Below are 20491 nucleotides of genomic sequence, written 5' to 3'. Positions count from 1 at the left end.
GCAATAATCTGCATCTATTAACCCAAAGCTCCCAAATTCTCCTACTCCCTGGCCCTTCCCTTGGAAACCAGAATTCTGTTCTCCAAATCAATGATTTTCTTTTCTGTGAAAAAGTTCCTTTGTGCCATATATTAGATTGCAGATATGTGTTGTCATATGGTATTTGTCTTTCTCTTTCTGACTTACTTCACTCAGGATGAGAGTCTCTAGTTCCATCCATATTACTGTAAATGGCATTATTTTGTTCTTTTTTATGGCTGAGTAGTATTCCATTGTGTATATATAGCACATCTTCAAATCCAACCATCTGTCGATGGACATTTGAGTTGTTTCCATGTCCTGGGTATTGTGAATAGTGCTACAATGAACATGTCTGTGCATGTGCATTTTTAAGGAAAGTTTTGTCCATATATATGCCCAAGAGTGACATTGCTTGGTAATATGGTAGTTCTATGTATAGTTTTCTAAGGTATGTCCATCCTGTTCTCCATAGTGGTTGTACCAGCTGCCATTCCCACCAACAGTGCAGGAGTGTCCCCTTTTCTCCATACCCCACTGGGATTTATTTGTGGACTTATTATTGATGGCCATTCTGACTGGTGTGAGGTGGTATCTCATGGTAATTTTGATTTGCATTTCTCTAATAATCAATGATGCTGAGCATTTTTTCATGTGCTAGTTGGCCGACAGTATATATTTTTTAGAAAAATGTCTTTTCAGAACTTTTGTCCATTTTTCCATTGGGTTGTTGGCTTTTTTCCTGTTGAGTTGTATAAGTTGTAAAATTTATATGGAACCACAAAAGACCCAGAATTTCCATAGCAATTCTGAGGAACAAAAACTAAGCAGGAGGCGTAACTCTCCCAGACTTCAGGCAATATTACAAAGCCACATTCCTCAAGACAGTGTGCTACTGGTACCAAAACTGACATTCCAATCAATGGACCAGAGTAGAGAACCCAGAAATAAATCCAGACCGCTATGGTAAATTAATCTTTGACAAAGGAGGCCAGAACATAAAATGGGAAAAAGACAGTCTTTTCAGCAAGTATTTATGGAAAACCTGGGCAGCTGCATGAAAATCAATGAAATAAGAACACACCCTCACACCACGCATGAAAATAAACTCAAAATGGCTGAAAGACTTAAGTATAAGACAAGACACCATCAAACTCCTAGAAGAAAACAGAGGCAAAACATTCTCTGACATCAACCATACAAATGTTTTCTCATGTCAGTCTCCCAAAGCAACAGAAATATAAGCAAACATAAACCAATGGGACCTCATCAAACTGACATTTTTCACAGCAAAGGAAACCAAAAGGAAAACAAAAAGACAACTTACAGAATTGGAGATAATAATTTCAAAGGTTGCAACTCTAAAATATAGAAACAACTTATACTGCTCAACAGAAAAGAGCCAACAATCTAATTGAAAAATGGGCAAAAGACCTGAATAGACATTTCTCCAAGGAAGATATATAGATGGCCAATAATCGCATGAAAAAATGCTCAACATCATTGATTTTTAGTGAAATGCAAATCAAAAGTACCATGAGATGCCACCTCATATTTTGGGGGAATATTGCTTATTTTGCATCTCACTCCATCCTCCTGTAGTGTTTTTCCATTATTTTTTATATTTGTATTTCCACAGAGCCTCAGCAAAAGCCAAACAGTGCAGTACAATGTTAATATGTGAGGCCCTGATAGAAGGTGGTGAACACCTGCACATAGATCCTGGCCTCAGCCCTTTACATCTACCACTGTGAGACCTTGGGCATGGTTGTTGATCCTTCTCAGTCCCAGTTTTCTCATCTGGCTTAGCAGAGTGTGTAGGATTTAGGAGGTTCTCCATGTGTCAGTTTATCTGGAATAGCATTTTTGCAGATGTAGAATTCATTTTTCTAGGTCAAAATTATGCTTTTAAAAACATAAACTAGATTGAACAGAACATAAAATACCAGAGTGTATAGCACCATCTAAGGGTATTATCCTAAAGCAGCACTAAAAGATCCACCTTTAAAAGTGCTTCCTGAATCATAGTGAAGATAGAAATGCTGACTCTCATCAGTCAATGATAAAAATCACCAAGTCATAGAAGATTGATTAACTTGCATTCCTCCAGGATCCAACTCTAAACTAAGAATTATGGACAAGGATTATATCTGGGGATTGAAGAAAGCAGCAAGAGGAGAGGGGGAAAGGAAGATGGGGAGAGTAAGGATACAGACAAATGACAAATAGCAAAGAATTGTCATCCAGGTAACTGAAGCTAATTCCACTGAGGAAACACTAGACTCCAGCACAGCTCAGATTTGTCCACTTTGATTTTGGAGAGTTGCTCCTGGCCAATATTCTGGTAACTTTCTTCTCTGGCTTGTATCTAAAATGCTGTTGGACTTCAACAGGTCTGAGTTGAGAGTCTCTCCAGTCCTTCTGCTCTGATACACATGACATTGTGGCAGTAACCCAGGGTCATCACAGCTGGAAAGAAGCTGCCCAGGTAAAGCTTTGCTCTACCTATTATCTTTTAACCTCAGATAACAAAAAGGGCAAAATAATCCCTCAAAGATGATCTCAAGCTATCAATATTTCTTTGTTCTGTATATCACACACGTAAGCATCAATAATGCCACAACAAATAATAACATTCTTCCAAAGGTTAATTTTAAAGAGCCTGAAGGTTTAAAAGTTGAGTCAAATTTTCTGGGTAGTTTGTGCCTCAGCATTTTATCCCCTAGTGCAAGTATGTTTCCTTTATGGGTTATTTTTCATCATTTTTTATTTATTCATTTATTCTTCCTGTCTTTCCTTCTTTTAAACTATTTTTATTCAGTGTTATGTATGTATGTATGTATGTATGTATGTGTGCATGTGTGTATGTATGTATTTTGATGTAACCAAAACTAAGATATTCCAAAGAAATAAAGTGATAATCCTTGTCTCTTGTTGCTTTACATTTCCTAATGATAACCAGTAAGAAGGAAGAAGAGATCATTTCCTTTGGGTCACCTGTGGGTATGGCCCAATAAGATCCTTTTGAGTAGGATACTCTTCTGCCAAATTCTCAGAAGTCATTTGGTCCTTTGGCTATTTGGATCTCATTGGATGTAATACTTCTTTTTTAACTCTCTGGAGTTTATCTTATGCTGAAGGGTGAAATAGGCTGGGAAACAGAGCCCAGAAAAGAAGGAAAAGTGATGATGCCTGAGGTTTTTCCTCCATGGGTTCATTCTCTAAGGTTCTCAGCAAAAACTGCTCTCCTGTGGGACACATTTTTCTAGAGGAACCAAGGGGGAAATGCAGAAATAAATCCAGTTCTTATGGATGCCTTGAAATAGAAATTACAAGTTCTTCTCCCTGCCCCGTTGGGCTTTCTCCTTGTCTAGTCATAATCCTCAATTCATAGATCTGGGGTGGTAGACAGGAGTGAGAATCTGGAGAGTCTGAGCTTGCTGCTTTTCTTTTTGATGCTCAAGAGATGTTTAGGACATTGGAAGCTAAAATTCAGGTCCCTTAAAGAGAACTCAGGGTATATTTACCCACCACACACTGGAACATAAATGCAAGCAAGGTCAGTATTTGGGATGGAATGGACATTGTTTCTCAGCAACATATGGGCTTACATGTGGGTCTAGAAGAGGAAATAAAAGAAAGCTGAATTTGACATGGAAGAGAAGAGAGAATACAAAATCCAGAGAAAATGAGAGAGGGTGGGGAGCATATTTCAAGACATGGAGTGACAAAGAATGAAGATGTAGTGGCAGAGAGAATGAGAACTAAGAGAGGAGGAAGGAGAAAATGAGAGAAGGAATGACAAAGAGAAGGGATAAACCAAAAGAGAGAAAAAAAAAGAAAAAAAAGAGATAAAACAGAGACACAGGGAAGCAATTTCTTTCAGGAGGAATTTCACTTGCTTTAGATCCTGACATATTCCAGTTACTGAATATAGAAGAGAGGTTGTTTTTAAGTCACATTTATGATCAATGGCAAACACTTCTAATGAGATAATATCCTCATTTCCTTCCATTTTAGGTAGGAGTTAGCTCAGCCAAGCCATATTTTTTTGTTGTATACAAGGTGTAATTTGGGGATGGACACCAGGATTTTGCTGCTCACTGGTGCCCAAATAACCAGATTACTTTAATATACCTGAAATTTTCCTATTACTGGCATATCAGTTTTTATTGCTGGTCTAACAAATTACTGCAAATGTAAGGGTTTAGAAAACCCACAAATTTATTTATCTTACACTTCTGGAGGTCAGAATTCTTTTTGTTATTATTTCTTCTGAATTCTCTCAAGGTGGATTGTCTCTGTTCCTTTTCCAGCTTCTAGAGGCCACCTGAGGTCACCTGAATTCAATGTTTGTGTCCCTTTTCTCTATCTTCTATGCCAGGAATATAACTTCATAAAATCTCTAATTGACTCTTATTATTTCTTCTACATTTAGGATGCCTGTGATTACCTGAGGTCCACACAGATAATCTAGGATAATTCATATTTAATTCAGTTAATTTGCACCTTAATTCCACCTGCACCTTAATTCTCCCTTGCCAGGTACCAGACCAGATCCACAGGTTCTGTGCATTAGGACATGGACATCTTCATGGGTCATTACTTCTGTTTACTATAACTAACCAGCAAGTGTTTAAAAAATGGCAGGATCACCTGATAGGGACATGAAAACTTGGGATACAGCTAAATCTCACTTATTTTGGCATTTTTAATCATAGTTTTGTTAATGTTATGGGGCTTATTATGTGACATACGGAGGAAAGGAAATGTATTAAAAATACACTTTGAATAGATAGTTTAAGATGTTGTTATCATTTAACCTTCTATGTGTCAACAGTAGAAAATAAGCCATAAATAAATTCCCATAAAATATTTGCTGGGAGGCATATTGGTCTTTGTTTTCCCAACATGACATAGCATCTCAGGGAAACTACAAACACCAAAGGAGAGGGCATCTAAGTGATATCAAATGGAAAGGTACTTTTCCAGGGAAGTTGGAATGGAGACATCAGCAAGAGTCGGTGCAGTGGTGGTGGAGGAAAAGATTGGAAAAGTAGCAGAGACACAGTCTGCTCAGGGTCTATAAGCCATATTAAGGCCTTAAACTTCATTGTGATGTCAGTGGGAATAATTTGAGAGCTTTTAAATAGGAAAAGTTGTTTAGTCTTTTAAAAGAGGAATATTTTTTAAAATCCCTCTTTGTCTGCAGTAGGGAGAATGGGTTAGCATAATTTCAAGTTTCTTAAGGACTCTCTCTGAATTAAAAACAGCAAAGTGTATGTATATCAATGAGTGTTCTTTAAAAAATACAATACCATATTTTGCATTCTTTTCTTTGAAAAGTCTGCCTCCCATCTGAAATGTAACAGTGGATGTTGAGTTCACATTTTCTACAAGTTTCTGTGCAGCGGTTGATGATTTGGAATTTGAACAACAAAACATTCTTGGGGCAAAACCAGGCTAAGACATCATTTCCATGCACTAGTACTCAGCAACACAGATGCAAAAATTCTATTTTGTCATTGAACCAAGAAAAGGAGACTCATTGATAATTTTTCTAAATCCCTTATGTGTTAACTGTTTAAGGAATATATGAGAAACAGATTGTTTCCCACTTTCCAAAAGGAAACATATATATATATTTTTTTCTGACTGCTAAAATTGATTAATCAGAGAACTTAATATTTTCAAGCATTCTTCATTCCAAGAAGAGAGAAAAGCACCATGAGGAGAGAGAACCAGAGCAACGTGTCTGAGTTCCTCCTCCTGGGGCTCCCCATCCATCCAGAGCAGCAGGGCATGTTCTTTGCCCTTTTCCTGGGCATGTACCTGACCACAGTGCTGGGGAACCTGCTCATCATCCTGCTCATCAGGCTGAACCCTCGCCTCCACACCCCCATGTACTTCTTCCTCAGCCACTTGGCCCTCACAGATGTCTCCTTTTCATCTGTCACCATCCCTAAGATGCTGATGAACATGCAGACTCAGGATCAATCCATTACCTATGCAGGGTGTGTAACACAAATGTATTTTTTTATATTTTTTGCTTGCATTGATAACCTCCTTCTTGCAGTGATGGCCTATGACAGGTATGTGGCCATTTGTCACCCTCTACGCTATACCATCATCATGAGGAAGGAGTTGTGCATATGTCTGTTGGCTGTATCCTGTCTCCTCTCCTGTGCCAATGCCCTGACCCACACCTTTCTCCTGGTTCAACTGTCCTTCTGTGCTGACAACATCATCCCCCACTTCTTCTGTGATCTTGCCGCTCTGCTTAAGTTGTCCTGCTCATATACCTCTCTCAATGAGCTTATCATATTCACTGCAGGGGCTGCAGTTGTCTTTCTTCCATTGAGTGGCATCCTGGTCTCTTATGGCCACTTTGGGCTCTCCATCCTGAGGGTCCCCTCGACTAAAGGGATCTGCAAAGCCTTGTCCACCTGTGGGTCCCACCTCTCTGTGGTGTCTCTGTTCTATGGGACAATTATGGCAGTGTACTTTTCCTCCTCATCAGGCCAGTCCCAGGACAAAGACATCATTGCTTCCGTGATGTATACAGTGGTCACTCCAATGCTGAACCCTTTCATCTATAGCCTGAGAAACAGAGACATGACTTTGGCTATGGGGATGCTTTACAGAAACATTAAACTTTTAGCCAAATGAGAATCACATAACCACGTTCTTATTTCCCTCACTGACCTTGTCAGAAATGTTTAAAAGTTTGTGTGTTGGTCACCCATGTCTCTAGAAATTTTCTAACTGTCTTTTAAATGGTCATTCTGTTATGGATCAATCCCTTTCCCTTTAGTCCTATTTCTTCTCCATTTATTCTTTCATAACCCTAAATACACATTCCCCACAATACACATTCAACTTGTGGTCTTCAAAGCACGATACTTCTCTGTGTGTATATGTAGATATGTTTAAATTTTTTTTTCTGGATGAGTTATGTTATTATGTTTGGATTTTTTGAGCTTTTTTGAAATGTATATATGTGTATATATGTAGTTTTATTATAGTCATCTATTGAGCAATGGTTTTTTAATTTTTTTATACAATGATTTTTTCTTCCATTATAACTGGCTTACAGTGTTCTGCCAATTTTCTACTGTACAGCCTTGTGACCCAGTTACACATACATGTATAGGTTCTTTTCTCTCACATAATCATACTTCAATATAAGTGACTACACATAGTTCCCAGTGCTACACAGCAGGATCTCATTGCTAATCTGTTCCAAATTCAATAGTCTGCATCTTTAACCCCAAGCTCCCAATTTCTCCCACTCCCTCCCCCTCCCCCTTGGCAACCACAAGTCTATTCTCCAAGTCCATAATTTTCTTTTCTGTGGAAAGTTTCATTTGTGCTATATTTTAGATTCTAGATATGTGATGCCATATGGTATTTGTCATTCTCTTTCTGACTTATTTCACTCAGTATGAGAGTCTCTAGTTCCATGCACGTTGCTGCAAATGGCATTATTTTGTCCTTTTATATGGAAGAGTAGTATTCCATTGTATATATATATACCACATTTTGAGAATATTATTTATCTGTAGTTGACTTACAATGCTGTGTTAATTTCCAGTATATAGCAAAGTGATTCATTTGTATACATTTTTTTCAGATTCTTTCCCCTTATATGTTATCACAAAATATTGAGTATATTTTCCTATGCTATACAAATGGTCCTTGTTAGGTATGTATTTTATATATAGCAGTTGTGTACCTGTTAATCCCAAACTCCCAATGTCCTTCCTTCTTTCCAATTTAGTAAACATAAATTTTTTTTATGTCTGTGATTGTATTTCTGTTTTGCACATATGTTCGTTTGTATCTTTTTTTTTTTAGATTCCACATATAAGTGATATCATATGATATTTGCCTTTCTCTGTCTGGATTACTTTACCTAATATGATAATGTCTGTATCCATCCATGTTGCTGCAAATGACATTATTTTATTCTGATTTTTGTCTGAGTAATATTCCATTGTATATATATATGTACCATGAGTTCTTTATTCAATCCTCAACTGATGGACATTTAGGTTCCTTCCATGTCTTGGCTCCTTCCCTTCAAGAGCTATAAGCAGTAAGTTTCTAATATTTAGTCTTAGTAAAGTTCAGAATGCTTATCTTTCCAGTTCAGTATCTTGTTAATAAAGTATCTTTGATGATTTGCTGAAACTTAAATAAATTTAATTTGATTGTTTTTGTTACAGTAGGGAAGCAGAGAGGAACAATTCAATTAGCATATTTCCTCATTCTAGGAATACTGATTTTCCCCCCAATAATTGGATTTTTGTGTCAAAAACAGTCTACAGCTACCAGATTAATTGTAATCTGGGAAAATGTGTGTTGTATTTCCCCCAGAGATATCACTTCTAATGTGAAAAAATATAAATGCATGACTTTACAATTATGCACACAAAAATCTTTACTGCATGACTGTTGTGAGCCATACAATTTTCTACATTCTAGGAATACATGTTAAAAAAAATTTCCCCTTGTAGAGTTTACATTCCAGCACTCCTGATTCAGCTCATCCTGCTCCTTTTTTTCCATAGCAGGTTTTAACATTCTAACATACTATAAGCTTTACTTATTTTTAAAATGTCATTGTTTCTTTACTGGGATGAAAGTTCTATGCAAGGTGGGTTTCTATGCCTGAAATAAATTCTGAGATTTTTGCAGGTAAAAACTGTTATGAATGAAGGCTGCATAAAAAGGGGGGGGGAACAGGAGTACTGGGTTTGGGTTCATAATTTAACATCATGTGGTCCAGGTAGAGCTCATTGGGAAGGTAACATCCAAACGAAGACATTAGTGAGGACAGGTAAGCAAGTCATGGTGATACCTGGGCAAAAGCATGGAGATCAGCACATAGAAATACTCTGAGATGAGAAGGTACCTAGTTATTCCAGGGACATTAATAGGGCCTTTCAGCTGGATAGTGCTGATTAGGAGAGGGGTGGTAGGTGAAAAGTTTTAGAAATATCAGAGGACCAGGTTTGTAGGGCACTGAAGGTCATAGATGGTGCATTAGTCAAGTTTCTCCAGAGAAATAGAACCAGTTGGATGTATGTGTGGGTGAGGAATAGGGGTACAAGAGAGAGAGATTTGTGGACATCCTATTGTGATGCAAAATAGTTGGCACCATCTCTGTAGTGGTTTAAATGTTCCTGCATTGCCACCACTGTGGCATAGGTTGAAACTGTGGCTTGGACCTGACCCCAGACCTGGGAACTTCCATAAGCCACAGGGGTGGGCAAGAAAGAAGGAAAAGATAGTTCAAGAGAAGGAGAGAGAGAGAGGTTGATTTATTTCAAAGAATTGGCTAATTGTGGAGGCTGGCAAGTGTAGTCTGTAGGGTAGATTGGCAGGTTGGAAACCCAGGGAAAAGTTGTAGTTTGAGTCTGAAGGCAGCATGGTGACAGAAGTGCTTCTTCTTTGCCGGAGATCATTCTTTTTCTTAAGGCTGTCAACTGATTAGATGAGGCCCACAAACATTGTGGAGAACAATCTGTTTTATTCACAGTCTGATAATGCAATGTTAATCTCATCCACAAAAATACCTTCATGGAAACATCTAGAATTGTGTTTGACCAAATATCTGGGGATTGTAGCTTAGTCACATTGACACATATAATTAACCATTATGATAGAATTTTTGGTTTTTTGTCTGATTTGGGAACCCACTGGAAGGGATTCAATAGAAGAATAACATGACCATACTTGATTTTGTTATTATTTCTCTAAAAACTGTCAGATTTTTTGAGATGTGACATAGTATAAAATTCATATAACAAAAGTATAATTTTGATATATGTGTAGACCCATGAAACTATCACCACAGTCATCAAGATCATGAATTTCTGTGATGTCTATCCTCCTGCCCTCTCTTTGCTCCTCCCATCTGTCCTCAGGGGAAACACTAGTATGTTTCTGTCTCATGGATTTTTTGCATCTCCTAGAAGCTTATTTAAGTGGAACCATATGGTGTCAATTCTCTTCTTGCTGCCTTCTTTTACTCAGCATGAGCATTTTGAGATTCATTCATGTTGTAGTATTTGTCAATACCTCATTCTTTTTATTGCTGAGTAGTATTCCATCGTATGGATATACTACAGCTGTTGAGTATATTCATCTCAAAATTGTTTTAATTTTTAAAATTATTTTAAAAATTTTACTTATGCATTTTAATTTTTAAAATTTTCCTATTTTTTTTGGTTTATAACTTCCTTAAATTTTATTTTTTATTGAAGTGTAGTTCACTTACCATGTTGTGTTAGTTTCAAGTCTGCAGTGAAGTGATTCAGTTATACACACACACGAATACACTTACACACTCACACACATGCATATATATTCTTAGGTTCTTTTCCCTGATTGGTTTTTACAAAATACTGAGTATTGTTCCCTGCACTATACAGTAAGTCCACATAAGCAGATGAACATCTGCTCTGTTTGTAGTTTATGGATATTAAATAAAGCTGTTTTGTACACTCTTGTACAAGTCTATGTATAACTATATATTTTCTTTTCCTTTGCATAAATACCTAGTCATATACTAGGTATATGGTATGCAAGTTCCAGTTCTGCAGTATCTTTACTATACTTGATTGGAGGGATGTCTGGGTTTCTTGTACAAGAATCTTATAACATTGGATACATTTTGAAAAAAATATTTTTGGTTACACTTGTGGCATGCAAAATTTCCCAGTCCAGGGATCCAACCTGCATAACAGCAGCGAAAACTCCACATCCTTAACCACTAGGCCACTGGAGAACTCCCTAAATTTCTAAGGTATTCCTGGCTCCATGCCTGATTTTTATTCTATCCCAGCACTTTTCACCATTTACCTACCACTCATTTTGCCTTAATAACTTTTTTCTGCAGCAACCTCCACTTAGATGTGTGTTCTCACAGAGGGATTTCTGTATATTATTCTCTACTATGTCTCTAGAGGATATATCATTACTACTTTAGTGGGAATCTTAATGATTATTTAAGTGAATGAATGAATGAATGAATGAACAGATGAATTCATTCAACAGTTACCAGTCACAATTGTCTGTTGTGAACCATAGCTTACCTCTAGTGATACAAAGACATTGATAATAAACATTGGCATTTAGTAAATTTTCATTAGGTGCTCATTGAACCATCCTACAGATTCTTTTGAAGAGAACAATTATTATTTCCACTTTGAAGTAACTGAGTCTCAGTTGTCCTGGATAAGTTGTTCAAGTATGCTCTCTTAGTAGGGGAAGATCCCAGAGTCTTTTTTTCCAGAGTTATAGGTTCAATTCCCCTTCTCCTGAATGAAGCACAGAATGTACCCTCCAAAACTTCCAGTGGAGTGGGTAGACTTTAGCATTTTTTTTTATGGCCACACCTGGCATAAACATGGAAGTTCCTGGGCTAGGGGTCAATTCAGAGCTGTAGCAGCAAGTGTATGCCAAAGCCACAGCCATACTGGATCAGGGCCACATCTGCCAGCTACACTGCAGCTGGCAGCAACATGGGATCCTTAACCCACTGAGTGATGACAGGGATTGAACCTGCATTGTCATGGACACTATGTCAGGTTATTAATGTGCTGAGCCACAATGGGAACTCTGAGATCTGTGCATTTTAAGGGGCTTTGTATTCTAATGAAAGCCTGTGTGAGTGTTGGGGAGGCTTCAGAAATATGCAAAAGCCCTTAGACTGCTGGTGAGAGAAACTGTGCTCATGATGCAGAGGCCATGGGCAATGAGGCAACTCATGCTTCCCATCATAGACTTGACCAGAAATCCAAGGTACAACTGATATCAAGGAAACTTTCTCCTGTGAAACCAGGGGCAGCCCAGCCCCTGTGGACCCTAATCATCCTGCTTCCCGAGGGGCCAGAAGGGAAGTGGGCAGTTGCCCCAGTGGACTGCTTCTCTATTGGGGCCTGGGGTGTATTCCCTCTGGGGTCTCTTTCATATGGAGAAAGGAAGATCTATTTTTGCACCTTTTTGAACCTGGAGAACTGACAGGAGAATCTATAAAGATCCTCAGGCCTCCAAGGTTTGATCTTTTTCTTTGGATCCTGAGTCTTCTGGACAGAAAGCGAGGATTCAGGTAACAGAATGAAGCAGAAGGTATTTGAACTCAGAGCACAGGTATAGCTCAGATTGAGGCCAGAAATCTCTATGGTTGTGCATGTATGACTGTGTGTCAGAGTGGGTGTAACCATAAGAGAAGTTGTGTGTATTTGTGTGTGTGTGGGTTGTGTTGTATGAATCTATGTGTATGTGAAAACATACTGAATGACACTTACTAGGATATACAGAGGTCAGAGAAGCCTGGACATTTCCTCAGTGTTTGTTTATTCTATTTGCATCTGCTGCTTATTTGCTATGTGTAAAATCTTGAGAATTGCTTCTGATTTGCATATGAAGGACTTCTTATGAACACAATGACTCTGGTCTAGGATGCTTGACAGTTCTCTGTGTGTAGCTGTGCTGTGCATGTGTATTTTGTTTGTGAATTTTGCATGTATTTGTGTGAAGTTGATTCACACCCTGACTATATTTATCTAGTTAGAGTATAAACCAGATAAACCTATAAATCTCCATTCAGCAAGTGTGTGCCTATGATAGCGTGTGAACAATTTTGTGTAACAAACCCACACCTTGACTTCCTTCACACAGAAGAAATAAATATCTGTGTGTGTGTATGGGTGTTTGACATTATCGCATTTTTTACTCTCCCCCTGCCTGAGACCAGAGTCCACACAGGTGGCTCCACAGGAAACTGACTTTGCAGAGCTACTGCCATCTATTTTTCTGTGATTTGACTGCTCCAGCAGGGCCCGTGTAAGCTCATCGTTTTTGACACTCTGCTTCACTTTTAGCAAAACAGTCTAGAAATGAAATGCTCATTTCTGGAATCATGTACTTCGACACTCAGTCTTTGTGTTTACCCCACCTAAGAGCTTGATGGCCTTGGGACTGGCTGTGGTGATTCTCAGCATCCAGTGGTCTTACATGGGATCATGCTAATTGTTGACAGATCTTGTCTGTGAGGTGATTAAGAAGCCAAGCATATTGTAATCACTTAGCAAATTCTAGCAAATTGGGTCTTGAAGATCAAAACACCTGACTCTCCATGTCCTGATTGTGGAGGAAAGTGTATTTGGTATGAATAGAGGAAAAGCAGCCCCACCCATAGTCTGTCAGTCAACACCTCACACCCAGGTCACACCCATCTTCCCCTCCTCACTGCAGAGCAATTTCCCATCCACCTCTCTGCACATGGTGCTGATGGAATCAAAGTACCACATCAAAGAACCACATTGTTTCCTTCTGTTTACATTGCAGCTCCTGGGTGTCATTAGGAGCTCTATTTCTCCTGCAGGATATCTGTGAGATCCTGGGCTAAGTCTGACTTAGCAGGTTTCAGTGAGAAGCCAGTGCTTAACAGGAGAGTTGAGTGCCTGGTCCCTCCATGTGCCCCATGAACTGAGTCAGTTAATAACCCCAAGCAACTCCCTGGTCTGGATAAAGTGTCTACTGACAGATTCTTACACAATGTTAAGTTCCTATCCCAAGTATACTTAAACATTTAACTTTAACTTTTCATGTTTAACATTTGCCCTTAGCCTCTTTAACCCCCATAAAGTGAAATGGGTGGATTCTCTCTCTAGTGAAAAGATGATCAGAAAATCAATGTTTGAGACCAGGGTTCCACTATGCAATGTATGTGTGAGACTGTTTAAGCAATTTCACTGCTCTTGTTAGTAAAATGAAGGACAAATTCACTCCCCTTACTTCCCTGACACAAATAAATGTTGATCCATTGAATGAAATTGAAGGCATATGAAAGCCATTGGCAAACTAAAGGGCTGCAAGTATAGGAGTGTGGACAGTTATCTGAGCAGGAATACTCCTTCAAATCCTGAAATAGTTCTTCTTGAGGTCCTGCCTATTTGTCTAACTAAAGAGAGGGAGGAACAGTAGAGTCATAGGAGCAAAGATTTCATTATTGATGAAGGAGAGAATTGTGGCTAGAGCAGTTACTAATTCAATGACCGTGCTAGTTTTCTACTCATTATGAGTATCTTGAAAATGAAGGCAGTTTTTTCTTCTTTTTTTTAAATGGCAGCACCTTTGTCATATGGAAGTTCCCAGGCTAGTGTTTGAACTGTGCCACATCTGTGTCATGTGCCACAGCTTGAAGCAACACCAGATCCTTAAAGCAATGAATGAGGGCAGGGATTGAAACCACATCCTCAGAGAGACAATGTTGGGTCCCTAACCCACTGAGCTACAATGGGAACTCCTCCCTCCTAAGATGATTGAAAAGTTCAGTGAGGCAATAATGTGGAAATATATTTGTGTGACATAGTGTTCATTAATTGTCAGTTATTATCAGTGTGAAGATCAATATTGGGAAGTGGTGCTGGTCAATCAGGTAACTGAATTCCAAGAGACAGCCCAATCCTTCAGGATCTCTCAGCTCTCAGACCCCATCTCAGAACTCAGGTGTCTTCCCACCGATGAACATCCAGATCTGAGCCAACTTGGAGGATCAGATGTAGATGGAGGTGGATGGAGGTACATGCACTGAAGTAAGGTTTATTTCGTTTTTTTATGTATGACTTTAATTTTTTCCTTTATAGTTGACTTAGAGTGTTATAAATAAAGTTTATTTCATGGCAAGAAGTAAAACCTCAATTAAAAAAAATTCCACCAGGAAAATTACCCCAGTGACAGTATAGGAGCTCAGAAACTCACCTTAAGTGTGTGGGAGCTCAGATAGTTCTACAACATAAATTTTAGGTCATCTTCTTGGTCCTTTATAAACCACCTCATAACATTGGTTTATTAAATTCCTGAACTTGATGTTGGTTTTTTGGGGGATACATGTCCTTTCATAAAAATAATCTGTACAATTTTGGTGTTTATTTTATTCAGAACAGTGTTCTTAAGTATCCATGCATAATGAATTAGAATCCTCTTCATTAACTCTATGGATATGTGATATTTTCATCTTCACATTTTAGAGGCACAACCTGAGGCCAAGAGAGATTTAGCATCCCAAGTCCTACAGCCAGAAAGTAGTGAGACCAAAATAATAACATAGCAAATCGGGTTTTAGGTTTGCAACTTTAGTCAGTCCTTGGTCAGGTGTGCCCTCAAGAGTCAGTATGTGTGGCAGATGTGGTTGGGATCCCATATTGCTGTGACTGCAGCATAGGTTTGCGGGCACAGATTTAATTGGACAACAGCCTGGGAACCTCAATACAATATGCCATGGGTGCAGCCCTAAAAATACCAAAAAAAAAAAGAAATAAAAATTGAAAATAAATGAGATATCCTTGAAGGCCAAGTGACTGAGGGAAGAAGTACATAGGGGAGTGGAGGCGAGGGTCCAGGCTGATAAGCAGGATGATGCACAGGTTCCCCAGCACTGTGATCAGGTACATGCTTAGGAACAGCACAAAGAACATGCCCTGCTGCTCTGGCTGGTTGGGGAGCCCCAGGAGGAGGAACTAGTATGTACTGATCTGGTTCTCCCTTCTCCTGTGGGTAGGTCAGCTGAGTGGACTAGCGGGGAAAGTTGAATGGAAAATGTGGAACATCTTGGAATAGAAAATTGATCAGTATAGCATAGAGCAATAGAGATGTTCCTTTGATTTAGGAAAAGGCTTCAGTCATATTTTCATACATTTATTATATTTTCTGGACAAATGAAGAAAAAGTGTAGGTTTCTTTCTCAATCTGGTTCCAGTCTCTGTAATTGACAATACTGACCGTTAGTGTTTATTAAATCCTGTCCTTCTGCACTGTTCTAATAGCTTACATGTAGTAAATAATGCCAAAATCTTAAGAACATGACCTAGGTAGTTAGTCTTTATTTCTACTTTCCAGATAGCTATGGCAGGAAGTCTCATAGTCACTGAGGTAAGAAGAGAAACTGGGATTTGGACCCAAGCATTTTCATCCTGAGTTTTCTGTCTGGAAGCCAAAGAAATTATTTGACACCAGAAATCTTTTTGCCCTTTGTAATTTCATGTGTAATGATTTACTGAAAACTGCATCCTCTTCTTCTCTCCACATTCCATGATTATTTCAATTTGTTCATTGGCTGTAGAGCCCAGAGTCTCTCAAAGATGACTAATGCACACACAACATAAATTTGTTGATTAAATAAAAGATGTCATATCCAATTCAACTCCTCATGACAGCATCTTTAAGAAACTTAACATCAGGTATCACTCAACACCCAAGTTTAACCCTAATAATCCAAGGGCTCCATGTTATTTACACCATGACATCACATTCAGAGAAGTACAACCTAAAAGCCAAATGCAATTTTAAAAAGGAATTCTAATCTTTTCAGGGTCTCTAGTATAGTCTAGGAGAGATTTATTTACCAATGTGAATCAATATTTCTCAAAATTTCTCATTAATGGATATTGGATTTTGTCAAATGCTTTTTCTATATCTATTGAGATGATGTACATATTTTTTAGAGGAGAAGGTAGGGATATATCATAGCCTATCAAAGCTTATGATAAAGCTAAATTGCTTGCAAATATTGTCAGCTCCAGGGTATGAACTAATTTTTCATTTTCTCTCCAAAAGACTTTGATTTATAATGGAGAGAAGCCACAAGCTCAAACCTGAAGTGGGGAGACAGTGAACTCTCTTTTTAACCAGATCCAAAGCAATAACATAACTATCTATTTTACCAGCCCAGTCCTCAGGGGACAAGGCCCAAACATTTCTGTTGAGGGACAATTTGGGAGTGATAAATGCACTTCCCTTAACTATTCCCAGTGGAGGTGTGCTTTAACAGATTCTAAAGATAGTCACCTCCTTTAGGTATATAAATGAGGACTCATTATTTGCAGATTCATTTAGAGAATGTCCACATCAATAAACTCATTTAATGCTCCCAATCATTCCTGAGGGAGATATTAATCTTTTCTACTTCATTGCAATGAGAGTGGCTCAAAAAAAGAAAAAAATGGCCAAAGGAGGAAATTTCAAACCCAAACACATTATCTTCACATCTAAAGCCCTGTTCCTTTGCATCACAATGTCTCCTCTGCAGCAGTGGACTCTGTAAAGTGTGGGCCCCTTCTTTCTACATTCAGCACAGAAATGGGAAGAGAGTTGCTACTCCTCTCTGGGGAATAAAAGTATTGTGTGAGGAATAATTGGGCTTCTGTTCCTCAGAAATAGAAATTTTCTTCTTCTTATAGAAACATACAAATGCCTAAAGGGATTTTTTTTTTTTAGTTAATGCACATAAGAATAGTTGGCACATAGTCAGGGTTCAAAATATATTCTTTAACCCTAAGAATGGGTGTGAGAAGCCTTCAATTCAGATTGACAAAAATAAATACACAGAATCAAGTGGAAGACAGCATTTTATCTTTTACAATAATTTGTTTACTCTTTCATAAAATTATTTTGTAACTACTATGTGACAAGAGTTTTGTGAGGTGCTGTGAGCAAAGTTTTGAAAACACACTTTTAATAGATTGTAATAATGCTATTTGCAGCAACATAGATGGACCTAGAAATTATCATACTAAGTGAAGTTACTGAAAGAAACATCATATGATATCACTTATATGTGGAATCTAAAAAAAGGATACAAATGTACTTATTTGAAGAACAGAAACAGATTCACAGACTTTGAAAAACTTAGTTTACTAATGGGAACAGGTTGGGGGTTGGGGGAGAGATGGATTGGAGGCTTGGGACTGGCATATGTGCACTGAGGCATATGGAATGACTGGCCAATGGGGACACCTGCTGTATGGCACAGAGAATTCTACCCAATATTCTGTGATAATCTGTGTGGGGAAAAATCTGAAAGGGAATGGATGTGTGTATATGTATAACTGAATCACTTTGTGGTACAGCAGAATTTATCATAACCTTGTGAGTCAAATTTATTTCAACAAAATTTTTAAAAAATGAAAAGCTTTGAAAACACTTTTATTCCTCTAAAAGGGCCCCCAATCTAGTGAGAAGAATAGGCAAACTAGGGTGTGTCAAATGATATGCTAAAGGTGAGACTTGAGTCCTGTGAGCACAGAGCGGGGTGTTACACCTAAATTTAAGGGGTCAAGAAAGGTAGGCCTCAGCAAGTTATAAGTAAGCAGATACTCAAGATAATCAAAAAAATAAAAGTTGATGTGGGCAGTGCAGAGACAGATGGAAGGGAGAAAAACAAAGGAACAGGAAAACACATGGAGAAGAGAAACGGTGATAAATTTGGGAAATAGTTATCAAGAAAATTAGAATGGCTGAAATATATGCTTCAACAGGGGAAGAGGTTCAGGATGAGGCCAGAGAAACTAGCAGGAATGAATGGTGCAGAACCTTGAAGAGGATGTTGAACAATTTGCACTTTTTTCCAAAGGAAAGGGAGAACTCTAGAAGGATTTGCTCAAAGACTGACAATATCTTGTTAAAACATATGTCTATAAGTAAAGAATGGATAATGAGCAGGTGTTTGCTGTAGATGGAGGGAATGTTGGTAGGGCAAGGATGGACGGATGGATATAAGACCAGCAGCAGGGAGACCAGTTTGGAAGTGGTCACAGTTGCTCAGGTAAGAGAATATGGAAGTCTGTCTGAGGCAATGGAGGTGGAGAGAACTGTATGGATTTAAGTTTCCTTCAGAATCAGAATTTAAAGGATGCAGTAATTTGGGAGGGAGCTGACTTTTATGATACTCTGGAAAGTGAAGGCATTAAAAACTTCTCAAAATTTATGATTGAACAGCTTGTGTCATTTACTGTGATATGTGGTATAAATTTAAAAGAGAATAAGTATTGGGGAAATAACTATTAAAAATGTTATTAAGAAATAAATAAACAAAACAACAACAACAAAATATATTAAGTAGTTACAGCCTAGTTTCCCTCAGTGAGGGAAGGGTTAAGGTACCTGTGGTACACAGCTTTTGGAGTATTACATCACTGTGAAAATGATGTTTACGAACAGCTTAAGATGTAATTTATGGTAGACAAAATAGAAAATTTGCATTTAGGCATGTTTGCAATCAAAAATTGATTGGAGATTGTTTCTTAAAATCAGAAGAATGTGCTCCAAAATGTTAAAATATATTTTTTGTTGGGAATGGAGACATTCATATGTTAAAAAAATTCCCAACCATGTTTATATAATCATGCCTTTCTATTATGAGTAATGAAAATATAGTTTTGTGAACACATGCTTAATTTCATAGAAAATAGATGGTCCAGGAAGAGAAGTACATGGGCTCACAAACTGTAAGAAGAGGAAGGTGGCTGACCCTAATAGGCACCATTGCTCTGATTGCTCTGCTTCTCACCCCCATACACTCATATAGAACCCAGAGAATTAAGTCATGAAACCTTCAAAGGACATGTGCCTTGAGCCTCAGGAAACTGCCCCTCTCCTGAAAATAGCTTGCAACCAATAAGCAAATGCTTACCATCACTAGCAAACATCTTGTATTCTACTGTTGTATGGGCCCTCAGCCTTTCTAAATACATGAGCAGAGAGAGAAGAAAGCAAGATCTTTGATTTATCCCTGAATTTTTATCCATTAGTATCAGGCACATTGGAAATCCACTTTTAAAAGTGCTCTCTGAATCATAGTGAAGAGAGGAATGCTGTTTCCTAACAAAAAGTCAATTATAAAAATCACTAAGTCATAGAAAATTGATTAACTTGCATTCCCCCAGAAGCCAACCCTGAACTAAGAATTAAGGATAAGTAGTTTGTTTGGGGATTGGAGAAAACAGCAGTAGGAGAGTGGGAAAGGAAGATAGGTAGAGTAAGGCTATAGACAAAGGACAAAAATTAGCACAACCATCACCTGGGGAAATTAAGCTAATTCCACTGAGGAAACACTAACATCTAGCACACCTCAGAATTGTCCACTTTGATTTTGCAAAGCTGCCAGTGGTCACTATTCAGGTGACTTTCTTCCCTGGCTTGTATCTAAAATGCTGTTGGACTTCAACAGGTCTGAGCTGAGAGTCTCTCCAGTCCTTCTGCTCTGATACACATGACATTGTGGCAGTAACCCAGGGTCATCACAGCTAGAAAGAAGCTGCCCAGGTAAAGCTTTGCTCTACCTACTATCTTTTAACATCAGATAACAAAAAGGGCAAAATAAACCCTCAAAGAGGATCTCAAGCTGTACCTACTTCTTCGTCCTGAATATTTAAGTCCTAAGAATCACTAGTGCCAAATTAATGATCATTTTCTTCAAAAGGTCAATTTTAAAGAAACTGAAGCTTTTAAATTTTCAGTCAACTTTTCTGGATTGTGTTTGTCATCATTTTTTTCCCCTATGTGCAAGACTGTTTTCTTTATGGTTTATGTTTCTTCTACTTTTCCTTTCTTCTTTCCTTCCTTCATTTATTCTTCCTTCCTTAAAACTATTTTTATTCAAGGTATTTTAATTATTTATTAG

The 20491-nt window shown here is 38.1% G+C and overlaps 1 protein-coding gene across 1 annotated transcript; it reads left to right on the top strand.

Moving 5' to 3' along the window:
* Nucleotides 1-5745: 5745 nt before the first annotated feature.
* On the top strand, nt 5746-6687 carry LOC125121398 (olfactory receptor 1J4-like). Its single transcript, XM_047769624.1, has one exon. It carries the CDS (start codon nt 5746-5748, stop codon nt 6685-6687), a length of 942 nt encoding a protein of 313 aa, XP_047625580.1.
* The last annotated feature ends 13804 nt before the right edge of the window (nt 6688-20491 follow it).

The sequence above is a fragment of the Phacochoerus africanus genome, chromosome 2 (genome assembly GCF_016906955.1).
Source record: "Phacochoerus africanus isolate WHEZ1 chromosome 2, ROS_Pafr_v1, whole genome shotgun sequence".
NCBI classification, from domain to species: Eukaryota; Metazoa; Chordata; class Mammalia; order Artiodactyla; family Suidae; genus Phacochoerus; species Phacochoerus africanus.
Note: the sequence above shows the minus strand (reverse complement) of the source record. Positions and strands in the feature narration are given on the sequence as shown.

Excerpts from the sequence above, each read along its gene's own strand:
- LOC125121398 (XM_047769624.1), top strand. The coding sequence starts at position 5,746 with ATGAGGAGAGAGAACCAGAGCAACGTGTCTGAGTTCCTCCTCCTGGGG.